General features: G+C 35.7%; 1 protein-coding gene across 8 annotated transcripts in view; it reads left to right on the forward strand.

Annotated features, from left to right (window-relative positions):
* Positions 1-20,468, forward strand: part of ZNF385D (zinc finger protein 385D) — a 419,164-nt gene that overhangs the window by 309,559 nt on the left and 89,137 nt on the right. For all 8 annotated transcript variants that reach the window (XM_068207228.1, XM_068207236.1, XM_068207262.1 and 5 more), the window contains one exon: positions 14,723-14,833. In XM_068207228.1, coding sequence (XP_068063329.1) covers positions 14,723-14,833 — 111 coding nt within the window. The remainder of the gene's footprint in view (positions 1-14,722; positions 14,834-20,468) is intronic.

Genomic DNA, 20,468 nt, shown 5'->3' on the forward strand with positions numbered 1-20,468 from the left:
TATTGCTGCTTCTGCTCAGTCCTTCCATTATTAGCTGAAGTTGAGATTTCTCACAGAAGTTCATCCTTGGCAGTAATAATTTGCTGTAATATAAAATAAATGACTTAACATAAAAGATTTTACTGATTGCAGTGCCAGTTGGCACTTTCTTGTTCTCTATTGAAACGAGCACAACACATTGTCTATTACAGCTGCACAGCTACCCTGTGACCACTCTGTGTTGCAAGTTTTAACATTACTGCTTCTGTATGTATTTTTCCCCCATAAATTATTCTTTGCAGAAGAATGTTAATTAGTAACTGATAGATATAAAAATTGCTAGGGACAGCCCATTAATTCCATTTACCTTAATGGCACTTAGATCATAGCTTGCAGTACAGCTGTATTCAGACTGGATTATAAATGTAATTTTTTGCATCATTAACTACCCTGATTAATCTTAGACAGCAAAAGCATAATTATAGAAACACAGGACTTGCAATGCACCAGTTTAAAGTTATAGCTTTGTTCTTTTATATTTACGTCAGCGTTAACAACATAGGTTTTGAAAATTTAGACTGAAACAGTTTTTCTTCATTTCTTAATAATTAACTTGTACTAGTCATTGTACTTGTACTAGTCATTTCTCATTGTACTAGTCATTGTACTAGTCATTTCTCATTTCTGTACTAGTCATTTCTGTACTAGTACTTGTAGTGCTTGTACACTACATTTCTTGTAGTAGTCTTGTACTAGTCATTGTACTAGTCGTTTCTCATTTCTGGCTTTACTTGGGGTTCTTAGGTTTTGTTTTGTTTGTGGTTTGTTGAGGATTTTTTAAAGTGCCTTTTGTAATATATTTTGCTTTTGACTGGTGCAATTACTGGATATTTGCATAGTAATTGACCACCATTAGCAAGGTGTTCATTCTGATCAAAGCATATTAAGGAAAGCACATGTATTTTCTGTCTGGTTTCTGTGGGGGCCAGAAGATGTCATTCTGATTTTCACATTAAAGTCATCGGGCCAAACAAAAGTACAAATTCATATACAAATCTCAGGCAGAAGCATATTTGATGAGCTGATGATTTTGCAGACAGCAGCCAGGAAACAGCACGTTCTACTTGAGTCTAGGTCTAATGTTAACGGTTGGGAAATCTGACTAGCCTGGTATCATAAAGGTTTTTGCCATGTGGGGGTTTTCGACTTGTTTATCTTTGCATTTGATAAGAGAAAGGCAAGAACTGACAGAGAGAAAATTTGCACTGGTCAATTTTGCACTTTGCCATTTCAATAATCGTAAATCTGAAAGGAAAACTAAAAGCAGTTCCTTGAATGATGATGGTTCAGAAATAGTGTTTGTAAACATGATGATTCTCAAGAATATACTGGGTTTTTCAGGATCAGATGACACTGATGCATGCTGCAAATGTGCTGTGTGTCTCCTCATGTGGAGTGTGAACTGAAGATTTTGTAAAAGGCGAAAGAAGAAAAAAACCTTTCCAATCATTAATTCAAATGTGTGATTGCATTTATGCCTTTTATAACAGCATGTATTTCATGTGTGTGGAAGGAAAAACAGATACAAGTCCATTACAATATAACAATCAAAATTTGGTTTTAATTCTGTGTTTGAGTCTCCTGCTTTCTGCTTCTTTCAAGCTGTAGGCACAGCCACTGCAGAGCCAATCTGCTATGCAAATTACAAGGAGATAACAAAAAGCAGAATTTTCTCAATAGTGCCCAAAAAGGCAGCAGCACTTTTTAAGAAGACACAGGAAGAGAAGAAGGGTTGGAGCACTGAAGTTTGCAGCTGCTTTGGAAGTACTTTTTTAGTTATCCTATCCCATAGCAGAACTGTTTGTGCATACAGCTGTTCCTAGGAGATGCTGGGGTAAAAATCAGAGTGACTTTTGAAACAAGAACCAAGAGACACATGGTGTGATGAGGGTTGATCGAGAATGCTGCTCTGAGCTAGCAAGAAGGAGTTGGTGGAAGAGGTGATGGCTTCAACTCTGCATTCAGGAACAGACCTTCACAGTGACCTTGAACCATTACTTACTCTCCGTTCCTATGTGTAAGATGAGGATATTTCCTGGCCTCTTAAGTGTGTCACAAAGATCCTGATCATTAATGATTAATCCTGGTCCAGGAATGTGTGCAGTGTGTATTGAGATCTAATCATAATTGTCAAAGCTGAGACCTAAGGTCAAGCCTTGGTTTGCACTTGTTCATCAGAGTGTCAAGATAAGCAGGAATAAGTCATAAGTTCATCTCTAATATTACATCGGTATAAAAACTTTACAGCAGCAGGAGGAATGTTGTTTTCATTGGTGATGTTGTCTTTATAAACACAGATAATTAACTGAGTAAAAAACAGGACCAGGCTGAGAGAAAACAGGGCTGAGAGCCCTGAAGGCATCTCAGACAACAGGAGTAAACCATATGGGGATTTGCACTGCACTTTTTAGGTCTTCTTCATTTTTTCAGAATTCTTTCATTAGCTTCTGCTATCTTATCAGGTCCTTCATACCTATTCTGTGGTTTAGATATCTCCAGGACAGAACTTTTACTATAAAAGTGGAGACAATGCACTTATGCCATCCATATACCTTAAACAGTGCAAAAAAAGCGAAACCTTCAAAATAATCAAAGCTGGGCTGCTTGTGCATCATGGAGTTTCTTTTCTGAAAGGATATGATAGCAGCGCAGATGTCTTCAAGTACCTGACTTGCAGACAACAACTGTACAGTTCACAGGCAATAAAATTGCCTGTCTTCACATCCACAGGTATTTTTGTGAGGTACTCCAGACATGGATGATCTTGAATCAATTACGCCTGTGCTGTCTCCTGCAAAGTCATAAGGCTGTGCATAGGAACAAGGGGATTTGCCCTTGTTCTAGTTCAGCTCAGTTTTCATGTTAATTACCTGCCTGTAAATGGTCTTTGTAAAGGGAAATACTCTGATAAGACTTCCTATTGTGTTTAAGTTCATAATATACACCAAATTCTTTTCAGCCTCACAAGTTCTAAAGACTTCACTTAATGTGCAGTGATGCTGTCCTGCTGGCAGGGGTCAGCTGAGGAGGTGGAAGAACTATTCAGGGCTGCTTGCCTGCAGCAGCTCACTGTGTAGCTGCTTCATCCATTCATGTTTGCCTAAATTCTGGTTCCCATCTGCATGTATTAGTTCATCTAGGGTTACAGCCTGGAGGGACACAGAACATCCCTTCTTACTCACTGGACTACAGCCCACAGTCCTCACCTGGTCAATGAACCTCTGACCACCTTCTGTGTGTCAGGATCTGTATGCCACCAGTGTAGACAAAGCTGATTTGGGCATCCAGCTGGAGTTTGCTTGACTTAAAATCACATAAATATCAAAATCAATATGAAGCAACTTTAAGCAATCAGAGAATTCAAGAAAATGCATGAACTAGTCCAAACCAATACACTGTGCCATGACAGTAAAGTGAATGTGTTCCACCTTGTGATAGCATCTTTTCACAAAATCAAAAGTTATCAAAGTTGTGCCAGAAACCAAAGGCTCTTATTAACTCGACATTTTGGTCTTTGTAGTTATATTAATAGTTATTTGATGGTAGTAGACTCTTGGAAGGAGGGGAGATTGCCACTTTAATCCTGTTTTGAGGTATCTTGAACTCATAGACAGGTATTTCTATATGCACACATGTAAAGACAAGTTTCTTTCCTTCCTTGGTTTAATTTAGTTCTGTTTTGATGTACAAAAAGCTCAGAACTCAGGGTCAGACTGGTACTTCCCTGGCAATACCTTTTTCTAAATTTTAATTTTGATATATCACTCAGATAAAACTTCAAAGAAGAAATTGCATGGAAAAGTACACTGTTAACGTTTCATCTTTTTCCAAATTGTATAAAAATGTGCTGAGAATTATTTAATGCATCACATTTCAGAGATGGGTAGGAAGGGATTAAAGCACTTCAAGTAGTGAATGAGCCATAACTATTTTCTCCACAGCTGTTCAGTGCACTCAGGATTGCACTAATGATTTAGTCACTAAGACTGACAGGGGAGTTGGAATGAATCTCAGTGGTAATCTGTAGAGAATTACTGGAAAAGTACAGTCACAATGTGTGTACCCAGTGATGGTATAAGTGTGTTATTTTCATCAAAATGGAAGGTAGTCCTGGTTTTTTACCATGAAGAAAATGAGACATTTCAGCTGGTAGGGAGATGAGTTATAATCTCCATTTCTTGGAGTTGGAAATAATCTCCATTTATTTCTAAGTTATTTCTTTCTATGTTGTCCTGCTTTCTGCTTTCTAGAGAGCCTGAAGAAGAAAATCAGGTAGATGTTAATTTTTCACTTAGAAGTATTTTATTAAAATGCAAATCACCTTCGACCACCTATTGCCCTCACCTTGGGATCTTTCTCAGCTTAGTACCAAATCCTAATGTTGTTTATGCATACATAGTTACTAAGAGCAAGGTTTGTTTACATTTTTATGTAAGCTCTTAAACGATATCAAGAAATCGCAACTTTTTTTTTCCATTTTCCAATTTAATATTCTTCTTTCTCTTAGTGGAAGTGAGTATCCTGAACACTCAGTCTTATCCTGGTTAAAAAATCAGGGAGGTTTTAGAGCTAATCATGTTATGGAGAGAGTAAGCAGGTTAATGACTTCTCCTGTGGTCCATAATCCATGATCTGAGCAAAGTTGAAGTATTATTTGCATGCAAGGCGATATAATGCTCTTAAGTGATCTCAGTGAGGGTTATGAATATAGCCACGCACATAATTTATCCTCATACTTAACCATTACCTATTATAAGGGTGTATTCAGCTGCATGTGCAAACTATAGCCCTTGAGTTTCCATACATGAAGAGTTGTGAGGAGCATTATTCTTCTGTACTGAGTGCTGGTGGTGCAATTAATTTAAATAAAATTGTCTTGAATCTCTAGATGCGAGGCACAATGATGACAGTTGATCATATCGTTTTATATCCTGGAATTATCATAAAAATGAGAGTAGAACTTCCTTTCAAGAGAAGGGAGTGGGGAAAAAAAAACACACCAGAGAAACACCTGTAGTCAAATAATCATCCTAGCAAATATGTCTGCTTCCACCTGAAGTACTTGTACCAGGTTCTGAAGAAAGACAGACACCTATTGAAAGCCAAGAGAAAAATGCAGTAATTTTCTAATTACTCCATTGTAAGGGGTTGTCAGAATTATAGTGGCTAAACAAGCAGAGCAGCTTTATAAAATGTTTCAATTGAAATGTTGAAGTGTTTTACACTGAAACAATTATAAAATGAGAATCTGGAAAATGTCTTTCTCTTCAACATTCAACTGCTATATTTTAGGCTTTCCTTCCTGAAAATACTTGCTCACTGCAGTATTATCCACCAGAACCTGGTATAAAATTGTTCAGTCCCCTTAACAATTTTTTCTTTTTATTATGGGATATATGGATTAAATTATGTGTTGGGGTCCCTTTTAGTTTTTTATTTTCTGATTCTGCAAGTAACTTCTCCTTGTAACTTGTAACTTCTCCTAGTGTTAAATCTTAACAAAGTAATATTTGAAATGTGTTGAAGTGCTATAAAATTATAGATTTGACAGAGCATTTTAATAATGTCTGAAGCATATCACGATTTTTTAAAAATAAAGACTATACCTCTTTAAACAGTCCAGTTATAGAACAGAATAAAAATGGTCAATAAGAAGAACTGTTTAAATAGGCTGAAAAAGTGTAGCAGTATGAACAGGAACTTTGCACTGCAGAATTATTTTGTCAGTCCTTAAATACATACATATGCAGTCACTTTTCTGAAAAAACATGTAGCAGTTTTCATAGACCACTTTGCACCCTGATGCTTGTAAGCAATTCACTTGTAAGAGTGAATCAAGTGCCTCTCTGCCAGTTCTCTGGCAGACATCCTGCTTTTATTGTTGTTGTGATTAGAAAGATTCACTATTAATAAATGCCAGTTATAACACTTGGTACAGTTTTCTGAGATACATTCACATATGAATGATGCTATTGGGAATTTGTTGTGCAACCCTCATTAGGCCTGCCAACCTTTTGTTCCAAACTCTTGAGCACAAGCATGAAAATGCCCTTCACTTTTTAAAATGGATTTTTTTTTCTCATGAACTCATTTTTCCTTTGTTCTTGGTGAGTCTCAGAAAACAAATGGTGTTTTTGAACCTTAGGGTTTTATCTTTATTGGTATCTTTAGAGATATCTTTAGGGAGAGTATAACATTTATGTCTTTGTTTTAAGCAATTGTTTTTGGCTTAATCATATTTTTACCATCTGCCACTACTCACTTAAGTGAGCAGATAAAAGAAGCAATCCACCCTTTCTTTGCACACCACTTTGTTAATGCCTACTAGAAGTGGAGTGAGTAATTCTCTTAAGGTGATGTTTCATGCTGGTCTGTTCTTATGCTGCAATTATTGTATTGAGTGTTGTTCACTAGATAATTGAGCATTATGATAAACATGACACATTTGGCTGCCTTTCATCTCCTCTTCTTTAGGAGAATCTTATAGGTCTGATAGAATTTTCCTTCGGATAAGCACTGAGAATCAATCTTGGTTTCACAATTGAGATTATTATCCATATTATTTTTTGCTCACTTTGTTTCATAAAACAGAAAGCATATTTTGAATGAGATTGGACTAAAATAAGGGCTATCCCATTTTAGAAAATCAGTTGAATACCACTCCAGAGAGTTGTTCCCTGAGATGTTAGGCAAGTCGTTTAACACAAACATTTCCCAGACAACTTTATGGATTGTAAGTCCAACTTGCAGTTGTAAAGCTGTCTTTAGTCTGTCTCTTCACCCTCACAGATCAATTTGGAATCAGGAGCTGTGTGGGGAACATAGGAAAGGCAATGTAATAGTAAGTACTGTCAGGTACATTAAGTCGAGGAACTGGAACTGGTGAACAACTATTGTTCTTTATTTCTGGGAAAATACCATCTCTTATCTAAAAAAGAGGTTTTCAAAGTAAGTTAATTATACTTGTGAACTACTCACATCCTGAAGACTGTGAAGACTGAAGGAGAGCAAATGAATGGGCTGATAATTCCCACTGGGAATGAGGTTTCAGCTTTATATAGTCAACGAGGTTTAGGGTTATTCATTGAACCTCTTGGACAAAACACAACATTGAACAGTTGTTCATTAGGTGAACATTGTCCATCTTCTAAGCAGAACAAAGCCAAAATCATTTGGGGAAAAGATGTGAACATATTTCAAAAACATAAATTCATAAACGTGTCAAATTAAGGTTTATAGACATTTCATGTTTTTAAGGGCTTGATCTGCAACCATAATGTTCTCTTAGTACTGTGTGTTTCTGTATTTAGCATACATACACAGATTTGTTCCAGTTTGACAATCCTTCACATGTTGTTTAGTGTGTTTGATTAGCATAATCACTGTGTGATTATTTCTCACTAGCTTTAGCATATGCAAATTCTTGTCTTTTGACTGACAACCATTATTAGACAATCAGAGTGTAAGGATTTGCATAATCTCTCTGTGGTTACAGTATTTGTGTGCAATACCACTGTGAATGCAAATCCTTTTGCTCTGACTGGTTTCCCTGTATTCAAGCAGCTTGCCAGGAATGCTGCTGCTGCTTCAGCATCTCATTTGCAAGTGGAAAAATCTACAAGAAAAAAAAAAAACAAAAAGAAGGGAAGAAATACTAGACTCACTTCAGAAAGGTGACTAGACAACAGCTACAATTAAATAGCTCTGTTAGGAAAAAAAGGAAAAAAAAAAAGAAAGAAACACTCTTACAGGATTTCAACAAAAGAATAAAAGGTTTACTTTGGGAATTCATTCTGAAGTACTGTTTGAGTGACCTGTTGCATTTTTTGGGAACTGATAGCAATTTTATTTTTAAGAGATACCACTTTTTAAATGAAAAGTAATTATTCTGTAAATATTGCACATCATTGTAGTTGGTGCAGATATTTTACATGAATTATGTTATATTTAACAAGAATGAGCAATATTTCTGTTTATGTACATGGAAAGCATCAGTTTAATTCTACCCTCTTTCACTGATAAGAACAGAAATGGTAGACACTAAGAAAAGATGGGTAGTGCTGAGTTCAACTCTGCATAATTATTCACCATAATTACTAGGGCAATATTGAATAAATTAGTTATAAAAGGCTAAGACATGCATGGTAGCACATCTAGAATGTGCATTCTAACTGTTTGATATTGTTTTATTAGTACGTGTAACCAAAATATTGTTGAACGTCAATTTTTTGTGTGTGCTTAATTATGCTTACTAAGCTTTTACCATCATTCCTTTTGAATTGTGTTCTTTAGTTAGCTTATAAGTTTCTAATTCACAGATTAATGTGGTTTTGGAAAAAAACAGCCCTGGAATGCCAACCTTAACAATGGAACTTATTTCTTATGGAAATGTAGAATGTCAGATACACTTAGGATCAAACTGCTGAGCTGTTGCTGAGCTATTCTGTTTCTGACATGGTCACCAGGATATTAAGAAGGTGTCAGGTAGGTTGTAAGTTATAGGTCTGACACTTCTGGAAAGCATCATGTTCTGCACAGAGTTTTTTTAATGTGAATGGCTAATAAATACTTTTATGAATGTTGGGATTGCTGTGCAAACACAGAAATGAACAGCAATGTGTGACACACAGTACTTCATGTTTTTCCAGGAAGTTTTAGACCTGCTGCACATGCTTTGTGCTGCTTGAAAATGCAAATGCAGTAGATGCCAAATATCTCTTGGAGAAGGAGTAGCTCCCACTCAGCTGCACAGTGCCCATGATGCAGGCAGTCTATACAGCCAATAGAAGTCTGAAAGTAAAGGACTTGTCCAAAATATCTAACTTTCTGCATAAGTAAGAATATTGCAATGTATTGTATCTAGTATAATATTGCTGTATCTCTACAACTGACCCGCATAATTGCAGAGAAAATGACTGTGAATTCTTGATGCCACTGAGATCACAGAGGAACTGCTCAGTTTTCAATTTGAAATAGTCACATTATGCTGTGAGAAAATTACTGGCTCTAAGAGTCCTGAGCTAAAAATGACAATGACTTTGCACCATTGAGGAGCATTCTTATAGTTTAACCTTTCTATGTTTCTATAAGTATGGTACAACAATAATCAAGTAGGTAGTTTTGTTTGAAACAGTTGGTGTCAAAACTGCATCTATCATGCAGTTCTAAAAATGGGTCGGGTTCAGCTGTAAGTATGACATGGACGATGTGATATTTTTGGATTTTTGCTTGGTTATGACAAAGATGGATACACAATTTAAACTGTTTCTAATGCTCTTATTAGTTTCACTGTTTGTTGGAACATAAGAGAATGAATGAAAGGAGCCTGCACAGAATTGTCTTTATTTCTTATCAGTGTTACAACCCTAACATTAACACAATGTTACAAACAAAATAACATTAAAATAATTATATTATGAGCAATTGTAAATAATTATTACAGTTATGTGTATATAATTATATATTTATGACTATGGTTTCTTGCTATTGTTTTGGATTTCTACAAACATATGTATTAGTAAGTATAAAATGAGGCCAAATAAGCACAATATTACTTGTAGTATTATTACCAAATATGTTACGATCTGGATTTTAAGAGATTCTGGGAGGTGGTGGTGCCTATGTCACTAAATTCAGTTAGCTGTTCAAGTAATGGAAATCAGTCTTTTGGTGGGTAATTTTTTTTTATTACTTCTAGAATTGTCTACAGCAATTTTTTCCTGAGAGCTTCAATGACCTGACATTTTTTTGCTCACTTAGTGTAAGACCATAGTGATCTGAGTCAATCTTTTCCAGCTAATTTCTTTGGTTGTGAGGTAAAAATGCTTTCTTATTTGTTTGATTGCTTTAGGCCTAACATATGCTCTGAACAGGCTCTAGGCATCCATATTGTCTTATATTTTGACCTGGATGCTTTTATTTATAGATATTAGTGAATTTCAATTAATTTACTGCAAACCTTAAGCATCTGAAATGCTCATATCATGGCTTTTGGTTTTAATAAAAAATTTAAAAATAAGTCCCTTTGGTTTATATCCCTTTTGTAATTTGAGCCTTTGAGGATCAAACTTGCATGCTTTCCTTTGTTCTTGCTTTTTTTGTTGTTTTTAACTTAGGCAAATTCTTATGCCTCTGGGATAAGAAGTCACAGAAAATAAACTAATAAAAAACATATATATATTAAAAATTTCTTGAAATTCAGGAAAACACCAAAATTCTTGAAATTTGGTGTTTGAATTTCAGCTTCAGTATAAAACAATTCTTCATACACACACACAAACAAGCTCATGCACAAATGTAAAAACACTTTGAAATTATTTGTGGAAAATATGTAAGATTTACTTTCCAAAGGATCAGATTTCTCTGCATGTAAAATATACCATCCCAGGTTCTGCATTACACAGATATTTACTGAAAATTTAATGAGATTAAGACTTTGCTACAGAAAGCCTTCAAGGATAGCAGCTATGGTGATTCCGGAAAAGTGTGCGAGGCAGGTAGGATAACAAGGGATCTCCTGGGTCAACTTCTTGGGGATTTTGTGGTCGGTGTTTCCGCCAGAAAAGTTCATGCAACAGCCACTCCTTTCATCTTCAGTCCACAAAATAAAGAGCATTTTCATGCTCTATAGTAAGCACAAGAACAAGGAATACAGCTAATATCATAGGTCTGGCAAGATTGACTGTAAAACAAGCAAAACCAAATTATAGTGATAGGGTCAAAGCTATGCAGTAATATATGCAATATGCAGTAAGGGGCCAAGTTCTGTTATGCCCTTGGTTTAAGCCTGGATTTTCCTGAAGTATGGTAGGTTCCTGAAGGTTTTGGGAAGGGAGTACAGTATTTGATCAAAGAACGTGAATCATATAATCTTGCCACAAATTTCAGTTTGAATATTTAAAACGTAGACGATGTTATTGGTGTTGCATGTATTGAAACCAAAAATAAATCAAATTAACTTATATATTTATCTTCATTGCTCAATCTAATAGTCATCCTGTGGTTTGCAGTAAGCCTTGAGCACTGTGCTGTCCCTAGACTTACCACATGGAAAAGTGTGACATATAGAAAATGCCTAGTGCTGGAGAGTAGAAAGCCAAAAGGTGATGGACAAGTCAAACACAGTGCACGTCTCAGAGCAAACTCTCTTTGTGTTGTAACTTACAGTGCAAATATATTGTCAAGAGGAAGTAAGGGGATATCTTGCCAGCCTTGGTCTTCTGCACAGCTTCGACATCTGAATGATAATCTTTCATATGAATTGCAAACTTCTCTGTCCTTCCCTTTAAATGAGAGTAAATTAAATTAATTTCATCTAAGAAATGAAATCCAGAATTGTAAAATAGCACTAGTAATGAGTAAAAAGCAGATTTTATCAAAGTTTATCATTATAACCTTTATTTTGAAAGTGCATACCACTTACTTAAGTTGAAATGAAATTTATATGTGTAATTAGTAATGTTTAGTAAGTCTCAAAGTGCTGGAGATGCTTTAAAGTATCTCACCACATGTTGATTTCCTTGACTAGATGATATTATTACCCTCTCTTTATTTCCCTGCAATTCTTGCTCTCTATTTTCTGATATCAGCTAGCTCTTTTCCTCTGACTCTCAGAAGGTCGTCTCTCTGTCTTCCAGTATCTGTGAGGTCTGAATCCTTATCATGCTGCATCTAAGTATCCTGCTGCCTCTCAGATTTCCTGCATAAAATTTGTGGAGGCTTATCTGATGCTTTTGGATGTTTATTTGGAATTTATGAATTGCTGGTGTTTCCCAAATGAAATCTCCAGGGAAAACGAATAATGTTAAATATCCTTCAAGCATTCTGTCCCAACTTTATTAGAACCTGGTGCTGTTTTTAAGTCTAACTGTGCTTTGCAGTATCAAAGAACAATTCTCCCATCCTTGGAAGTGTTCAACGCCAGGCTGGATGGGGCTTTGAGAAATCTGGTCTAGTGGAATGTATCCCTGCCCATGGCAGTGTTTGGAAATATATGACCTGTGAGGTGGTTTCCAACCCAAACAATTCTTTGAGTCTATGAACTGGCAGAGAAGGGATTATTATTTTGAAGCAGTTTTTCTTAATTAATTTGCAAAGTGTTCTATCCAGAACACTTCTTCATTTAGAGCTACAAATACAAAGCATCCTATTCCCAGTAATGCCATGCAGTTGTGTAGTTGTATACCTAGAAGTCTACATCTTTAAAAACTCAAGGGGAAGGTTACTGATGGGTTTCTGTATCAGCAGATAAACAAGAGAAAATCTGTGCCCTTATTAGGAAATAAACCACACTTTTTTTTTTTTTTCCATGAGACCAAATTAAAAATAACATAGAGCAACTATTCTACACATTCATGATCTTTTTAATTCTAAAAAATATTTTGTCTCATTCTCAATATGAAAACATCAGTTACCTCAGAAATCCAACCTCATTTGGAGCTAAAATACTTACTCTGAAGATGGGTAAGTCCAGTTAAAAAAAATTAGTTTTTCCATCTTGTGAACCATGGTAGTACCTTTTATTTAACCTGTAGAGCACTTTTTTGTTGACTTTCTCAAGTCATTGTGAGATAATGGGCACTTGTGTGATAGTGGGAAAGATTAACATGGTAACACTGAAGGCCATTATCTCACATTATCTGAAAAGTGCCATAACTTGAGGAAGTGAACAAAGAAGCTTTCTAAAGAATATCACAGCTGTGGTTAATGTGAAGCCAAACAGTCACACTGGATCAAAGAATGCACAATTTCTTGTTACCCTGTGCTGACTTATCCATATATCTGAACTTCAGGTTTCCCTAATTGCTTTAGACCTGCAGTGGCAAGAGGAACAGAATTTCTCCAAGCTTGAACAGCACAGAATTAGCAACAGTTAATACCATGTCATGCTTTAGTGTTAAAAATAGCAAGATACAGGTCTATTGATTCTCCTGGTATAAGAATTCGCTTCTCAGTGGAGCAGTCAAAAAAGAAGAGCTGTTACAATTTATTTACTTTCCTATGTAGTGGTGTCCTTTTTGGTCTATATAATAGTATTTTTGGATTGTGGGCTTTTTCAAGATCATGTTACTCAATAAAAGGAGTGCTCCTAGAGCATGGTTCAGAGCTTGATATACTCTGCCCTTAGTCATCAGTGTTATTTTAGGGTTATGTTACAGTGGCATCCCTTGTTTCTAGATGGGATTGGTGTTCTTTTATGCTGGTCAGTACAAAAATATATGAGGTATTTCACATCAAATTGAAGAAGATGCTCAAACTGAGAATTTTTTTCAGACCATTCTGCCATTCTATAAAGCTCTGCTGTCTTCTTTGGTTTGTTTGGGGGGTTTGTGTGTGTCTGTGTGTTAATTTTTTTTTAACCAATCTTATTTTCTTTTCAACAGGAATTAATTTAAAGACCTATTTCATATTTGACACTGAACAGATGTCAGGTGATAAAAAAATTCTGTAGTGATCTGTTCTGGATTCACTGCAATAGAGGGCACGACTGTCTACCATTAGAGCTTTCATGAATAATTGATTACTCTAAGGACAAACTCTGATTCTTTATTTATCAAATAACCCTTTGCCAACAGACTAGAAAATAGTGAATTATGGAGACATGGGCATGGAGAAAGATGGAATCTTTTTCATGACATACACAGATTATGCTCTGTGAATACTAGTTATCAGAATTAGTCAAAATATGTGATTTTTTTAACAATTTAAAGATAAAAAAATATCAGGGGCTTAACCAAGTTGCTTGGTTGAGTTGCTGGTTGACAGATTTTTAAAGTATCTGTCAAATGTTTTTTGTGAAAAAGAAATAGGAAGCATTTTTCAATTAATTTGGGGAAGGTGATTTCAATTCTCCCAGTAAAAAAGTCCCTCAAGTAGTTTAAAATGGCATACAATTTTTTTAATACAGACCCTGACTTGCAGACAGTATCAGATCAGTGTTCTGGTAGAAGTTAACTAAGAATAATGCTTTCCATAAAAGTCCAAATTCATCCTTAAAGCAGAGTTTATTCAAAATACGTTCCTCCAAATGACTGTGAAAATATTCTTTGGAGGATTTGTATATTTTGTAAGTTGTGTAGATGTTGTTTCAAGGAAGAGATTAATTTATTGCTTCATGGGATATTATTATTATTTGATAATACTGAGGTATTTTGTGCTATTCTGAAATTATATATACATAATTATATGGAATAATATATAATATATATCATTATTTATATTTATCATTATATTAATATTATTTCATATATTATATGAAATTATATGTACATAATATTATTTCACATTTTCATTGATTCTTTTCTTAGTAATTTTATTTTAAATGTTCTTGTTTTAGTTATTGAACTAGCTTTTCTCTGACATAAAAATCACAAATTGGTGTTTAGATAGGAAAACCTGTTCAGCATTTACAGCTTATACCCTTCTTCAGTAAAGGGAGATTTGTGCATATAAAATTGAACTAAAGAGATGCGGTTCAAGAAAGTTAATGACATTTTCTTTGTTTCTTTCTGCATAATCTCTCTGTATAGACACATGAAGAAGAAATACTCATTTTCAAAGAAAAATAGTAGTTTTCTGTTAGGTCATAGTATGGCATGGTGCAGAATCTGTTTTGATATTTTAGATAACATAGCACACAGTGGAACAGCAAAAGCTTTTTATTTTTCTTTTTCTTTCTTCACAGATGGACCCAATTCAAAAAGCTGTAATAAATCATACATTTGGAGTTCCTCTTCCTCATCGAAGAAAGCAAATCATATCATGCAACATTTGCCAGCTGAGATTCAATTCTGATGTAAGTCAATCATTTTCTATCAGATTAGAAATATGAATTTATCTTCTAGGATGTGCCATAATTTTTAGAAATTGAGCCTAAGTGAAACGTTGTGATTTCAGTTTGTTGCTCAGCAGATGAAAAGGCTGTAAGCTGTTTCAAATAAACACAGTGGCTTGGTAGTGTTTATACACCCAGCCAGATTTTCCCTGCCAATATATCCCTGTAAGCTCATCAACTTCAGTTGTGCTGCACTGAGTGTAAATAGGAAGAATTGACTGATCCCTTACTCTAATAACACTGGTATATTTGCTGGATCCTAATTCTTCTACCCGTTATGTGTACCTTCAGTTGGCTCCTACCTCGCATCCTCTCACTCCTCCAGCAACGAAGCAGAACAAGCTGAACTGGAGATGCTCCTAATACACCAAGGAAGTAAACCTGTCTCCAATAATTACCCAAGGGAGCTGTGCTGTGATGCCCCTTGCCAACTAATACCTGTTGTGTCACAGAAAAGCCTCTTAGGTTTTAGCTCTTCTATTTCCTTCTCAGAATCACGGTGTATGCAGACCAATGGTAAATTGTATTTCTTTCTGCTATTCTCGGCTCTTCAGGACGTTTCTTGGGCATTGCTAGTGGGAACTAATCTTACCCTGTCTTTAATTCACTATGTAATTTAAATATGGAAGCTACTTCTGTCAGAATAAAAATGTTTTTACTTAGAGTAAGGTCCAACCCAAAATTGTCCACAAGGTTCCTTCCTAATTCTAGTCATAGGAAGAAGTGAAATAATTATTGTGTACTCCTGCCTCTTTAAAGGCAGCTATTTATAAACAGTTTGTACTATTTTTAGTTTATTGATTATTTTTCAAAACCATGATCTTGTCAAAAACTTAAATTGAACCTTGAAGCCTAATTTTAGAGATTTCTCATCTAGGGGTGAAAATATTGTAGCTCTTTTCATACCCCTCAGCTTTTTATCCCTTGAAAATAATTTCAAAAATATCTCAGTCGCCTTTTCTGGACCAGTCAGCATCGCATATTTAAATGTACTGATGAATCCAGGTTATTTGCTTCATTTACTGAATGGACACCTTCTCTTATAACACTGACATAATTCTCAAAGAGTGGTGCAAGGCAGGGCAATACACTCTCTGAAACTGTCATGTCCCTCACAGATAAAAATAGAAGAGACAAAATAGGCTCTTCCATTTGGAAACCAGATGTCAAAATTAGGACTGTGCATGCGGAGTCATTCATGAGCAGGGGATGGTGGAGACTTCTGGGCCACAATGGTTCTTACCAACGGAGCAGCTCAATTTATCACTCAAAATTTTCAGCTTTTTCAGCTTTGTCTCAGGAAAAAGCATGTCACACTGAATGCGACACAGTATGTAGCTGAAAGAGAGATCAAATACTTTGTTGTTACATACCAGAGTGAAACACCTCCTTTCAAAGAGGATATACCATTTGTTTGTCTTCAGCAAGGTCTACACAAAAGACAAAATGAATATATCAGTAAAGTTACTTAGTCATTAGCAGTTACATGACTTGGATTGATATGTGGAGTGGAAAATTTTCCAGATGAGAAGATCTAGGCATTTTCCAGAATAAAATGTTTGAAGTGAAAATCCTTCTACACAGAGACAAACAAAGCATTAGTGGACCCTGATACTTTTTATTCAGAGGACTACTCTGCTCCTATACTGCTCCTTTTCTGCTGCTCTTAGGTTTTTGAAGAAGAGAGAGGGAAGAAGCAGAGGCCATTTTCAGAGCCACCTACAGTGTCCAAAAAAACCATTTCAGGAGACATATATTAATTTAAGCTGTTCACAGAAAACTCTTGGAAGACTAGCTGTTATTTATCTGTCCCATCATACCTTCAGGTGTTGGAGGCTTGAACTCAAATAGCCAACACTATTTAGGAGGTTGTTTTAATGCTCCCCTCTCACTAATAGATCAATATGGTCTCTACTGAATGGGGAGACCTTCTTGATGAGTATGTTTCATTTTCCACTTTTAATATTCACCTAAGTTTTAAAACAACCACAATGTTGAGTGATTGAAAGATTATGATCCAAAATCCACACATTGATTAACCTGGAATGATATCTCTTCCCCTTTTCACTACCACACAGAGGAAACTTGTGAATATCTTTATGGTGGTGTCTTCTCATTCCAGTGCTTATAGTTATTACTGCTGAAAATCACTAAGTGCTCTGCTGAGGTGTTCAAGAAATAATTTGTAGTCAGAGTTCCACTGCAGTTTAGGAATGTTTTTCTGCAACGTGAAGGGAATAAGTAGAGCTATTTTCTCCATTGCTTAGGTAATTTTGAAATGTCCACCTGTGTTTGAAGCAAAAATGTAGTAAATGAAAGATTTAATATTTGGATTCAAAGAAAAAAATGCTTTGAAGAAAAAGGGCTGTTAGCTATCATTTTTTGATAACTCTACTATGAATGGCAAGCACACACACTGTAATTCTTTCTCCTATTATCATGAAAAAGTTTTCATTTACTCAATATTCCTACCTTTCATTTTCATCATATTTTGTTGAACACAATTTAAACCCATAACAGCAATAAATAACTTTTCTGTCTAGGAACCTAGGCTTTGTATATATTCTACCAATACGTCTCTATTTTTAGATGCAGGAGATAGGTTTTATCAGAGAGTAATGAATAGAAATTCCATTTTCCTGCTACACAACAATATTATGAAAATGTTTACAATAAAACTGGTCTGAGGGATTTTTCTTTTTTGCATAGAATACACAATTTTTCTTTAGATAGAGATTTCTTTAAGACAGCAGAACTTTTTTCTTTTTCTGGTTACATGGCATCAAAATCACATTTAAAAAATATGAGAATATGTGGCAAGCACATTTCTCTCTCTCAGGATTTTTCATAGAGGTGCACAGAGAGAAAGAAAGAGAAAACAATTTCTATTTCTGCTCCTTGTTTTTTCTATGTGGAATGTGTTTGGAGAATTGTTTACCTGGGGTGATTACTTGATTGGATTCTGGTGAGGATTGTTTGAGCCTGATGGTCAATCAGATCCACCTGTGTCTGGACTGTTGCGAACAGGGTCACAAGTTGTTAGTTAGATATGGTAGTTAGAAAAGTAGGTTTGTAGTTTTAGTATCTTCCTTTATATAGTATAATAATGTATTATAGCACAGTTATAATAAAAAAAAATCAGCCTTCTGAACTGGAGTTGGACATCATCATTTCTTCCCACTGGGTTTGCCTGCATTTTACAATAGGAAAAGGGAGTACAATAGTCTAAAATCATTTAGCTTCTTTGTAAAAGGAGTTATCTATAAATCTTCATGACAGCTGTGTGTTCAGTATGTTTTTTTTTTTAATAAATCTCATACAAGGGAAGAGAGGAATGTGCAAATAACCAAAGCCTCTCCATACTGAGCAAAAACATTAGAATGGCAAAGGTAGGTTTTGTGGACTCCAAGTAATTTTTTTTTCAGAGAAACCTAGATATATTATTTACATTCACATTGTGCATTCAAACTAGGTTGAAATGTTTAAATATATGCTTAGCTCCAAATTGCCTATGTTGCCACTTAGATGTTGGCAGCTGCTGAGAGCTATTGTACCAGTAAATGCTTGCTTTGTAGCAAACATTAAATCTGTATCTCTAAGACCTAAAGTATCTGTAAAATGTGGTCCAGCAGACTTCAGTAGGATATTTCAGGTGCCTATAGGTAGCTGTAAGAGTAATTTTCTGCTTATGGCCTGGAAAAAAAAAAAAGAAAAAAAACCCACTTACTTAATTTTTCTGCCTTGATTATATGATCTTCCTTTGCCCATGAGATTATTCGATAAAGATATATAGTTATCAGTATCTGTCAACAAGGTTAATTTTTTGCAAAGGGATTACCTTTTTCTTCCCTCTTTTAATGAGATGGCTGAGTGATGACACAGTTTGCCTTTATAGAAAGGTTGGGCAGCATTCTGGTGTGTTCACAGGACTTGAATTCCATTATGTTACACTTTAAAAAATATTTCCAATTATATGAGCCAGAAATTATTGTTTGACTTAAATAGCAACAGTAGTAATATTTCCCTGCAAAACAGGGATGCTCATCAGTCCTTATTTTTTGTTTTTTACCTTATTTTTCTCCATCTCTATGAAACAAAAGCATCACCAAATTGATATATAGTTCCCTTGTATGAATTTATCAGGATTTAAAAGGTGGTCTTCCATTAAAACAATGGTGAAGGATTTTTTTGGGGGATAAGGATGCAATATAACTCTGCAGTATTTTATTACAGTTCTAACTTTTGTTGGGAAAGAAGCAGGACCAGAGGACTAATATCCTATTTAGGCTATGCTTGATATCTAGAACAAAAGATTAATGTATCAACTTGTAAGGGCCTAGGGTATAATAAGGTGATAATAAACAGTCAACATGAATTTGTCAAGAACAAATCATGTCAAATGAATTTAATTTTTCCTTTTGACAGGGTAATTGGCCGAATGGATAATAGGGAATAAATAGATGTGACATATTTTGGCTGTAATAAGGATTTATACAGTCCTATGTGACAGTTCTGTAGAGTAAGTAGGGGAATATGGTCCAGGTGAAATTATTAAAAGTTGGTTGCATAACAGAATGAAGAGCTGCAGTGGGAGTAGCTCCTGATGGTTTCCTGTCAAAACAAAAGGTCACAACAAGTCAGGATCTGAAAGAGTCTCTTCCATGCTTACTGCTACTCTAATTTTTTGTTAGCAACGTGCCTGACAGGACAGTGCATACATGTCAGTTTTGTGGATGACATCTAGATGAAGGGTGGCAGACTCTTGATGGATGGTGGTAAGTTCCAGATCTCAGTCCAAAATTATCTCCAGTTGGAGAAAACAGTCTGGAATTCTGACAAGTGCAGTAAATAAAAGCATGAACTATTGTGCTTAGAATGGAAAAAGTAAATGCACAAGTACTAAAAAGAGTAAGTGTCGGCTTTAATGGGATTATGAATCACAATCCAAATATGATGGCTAAGGCAGAAAAAAAAGAGAAGGAAAACTCACCCAACTAATCCTATGATTTTTTTTTCCCCAAATACGAGATTTATCAATAAGTAAGTATTGCACAGTAAATATTCAAGAACAGCCCTACGAGGACTGAGGGTGCTTGTGGATGAGAGGCTGGACATGGCCAACAATATGCACCTGCAGCCCAGAAAGCCAAACAGGTGTTGGTCTGCATCCAAAGCAGTGTGGGCAGCAGGTCAGGGGAGGGGATTCTTCTCTGCTCCACTCTTGTGAGACCCCACCTTGACCACTGCATCCAGCACTGGGATCCTCAGCATAGGAAAGACATGGACCTGTTGGAGCATGTCCAGAGAAGGGACACCAAGATGATCAGTGGGCTTGAACACCTCTCCTGTGAGAAAAAGCTGAGAGAGTTAGAGTTGTTCAGCCTGGAGAAGGGAATGCAGTAGGGAATCACTGTGGCCTTTCAGAAATTAGAGGAAAGATGGGAACAAACTTTTGGACAAGAGGTAATGGGTTTAAACTGAAGGAAGGTCAATTGGATCAGACATAAGAAATAAGTTTATTAAAATGGGGGTTATAGAACACTGGAACGGGTTTCCCAAAGAGGTGGATGCCCCATCCCTGGAAATATCCAAGGTC

Source organism: Anomalospiza imberbis, chromosome 1 (assembly GCF_031753505.1).
Source record: "Anomalospiza imberbis isolate Cuckoo-Finch-1a 21T00152 chromosome 1, ASM3175350v1, whole genome shotgun sequence".
In the NCBI taxonomy this organism is placed as follows: domain Eukaryota; kingdom Metazoa; phylum Chordata; class Aves; order Passeriformes; family Viduidae; genus Anomalospiza; species Anomalospiza imberbis.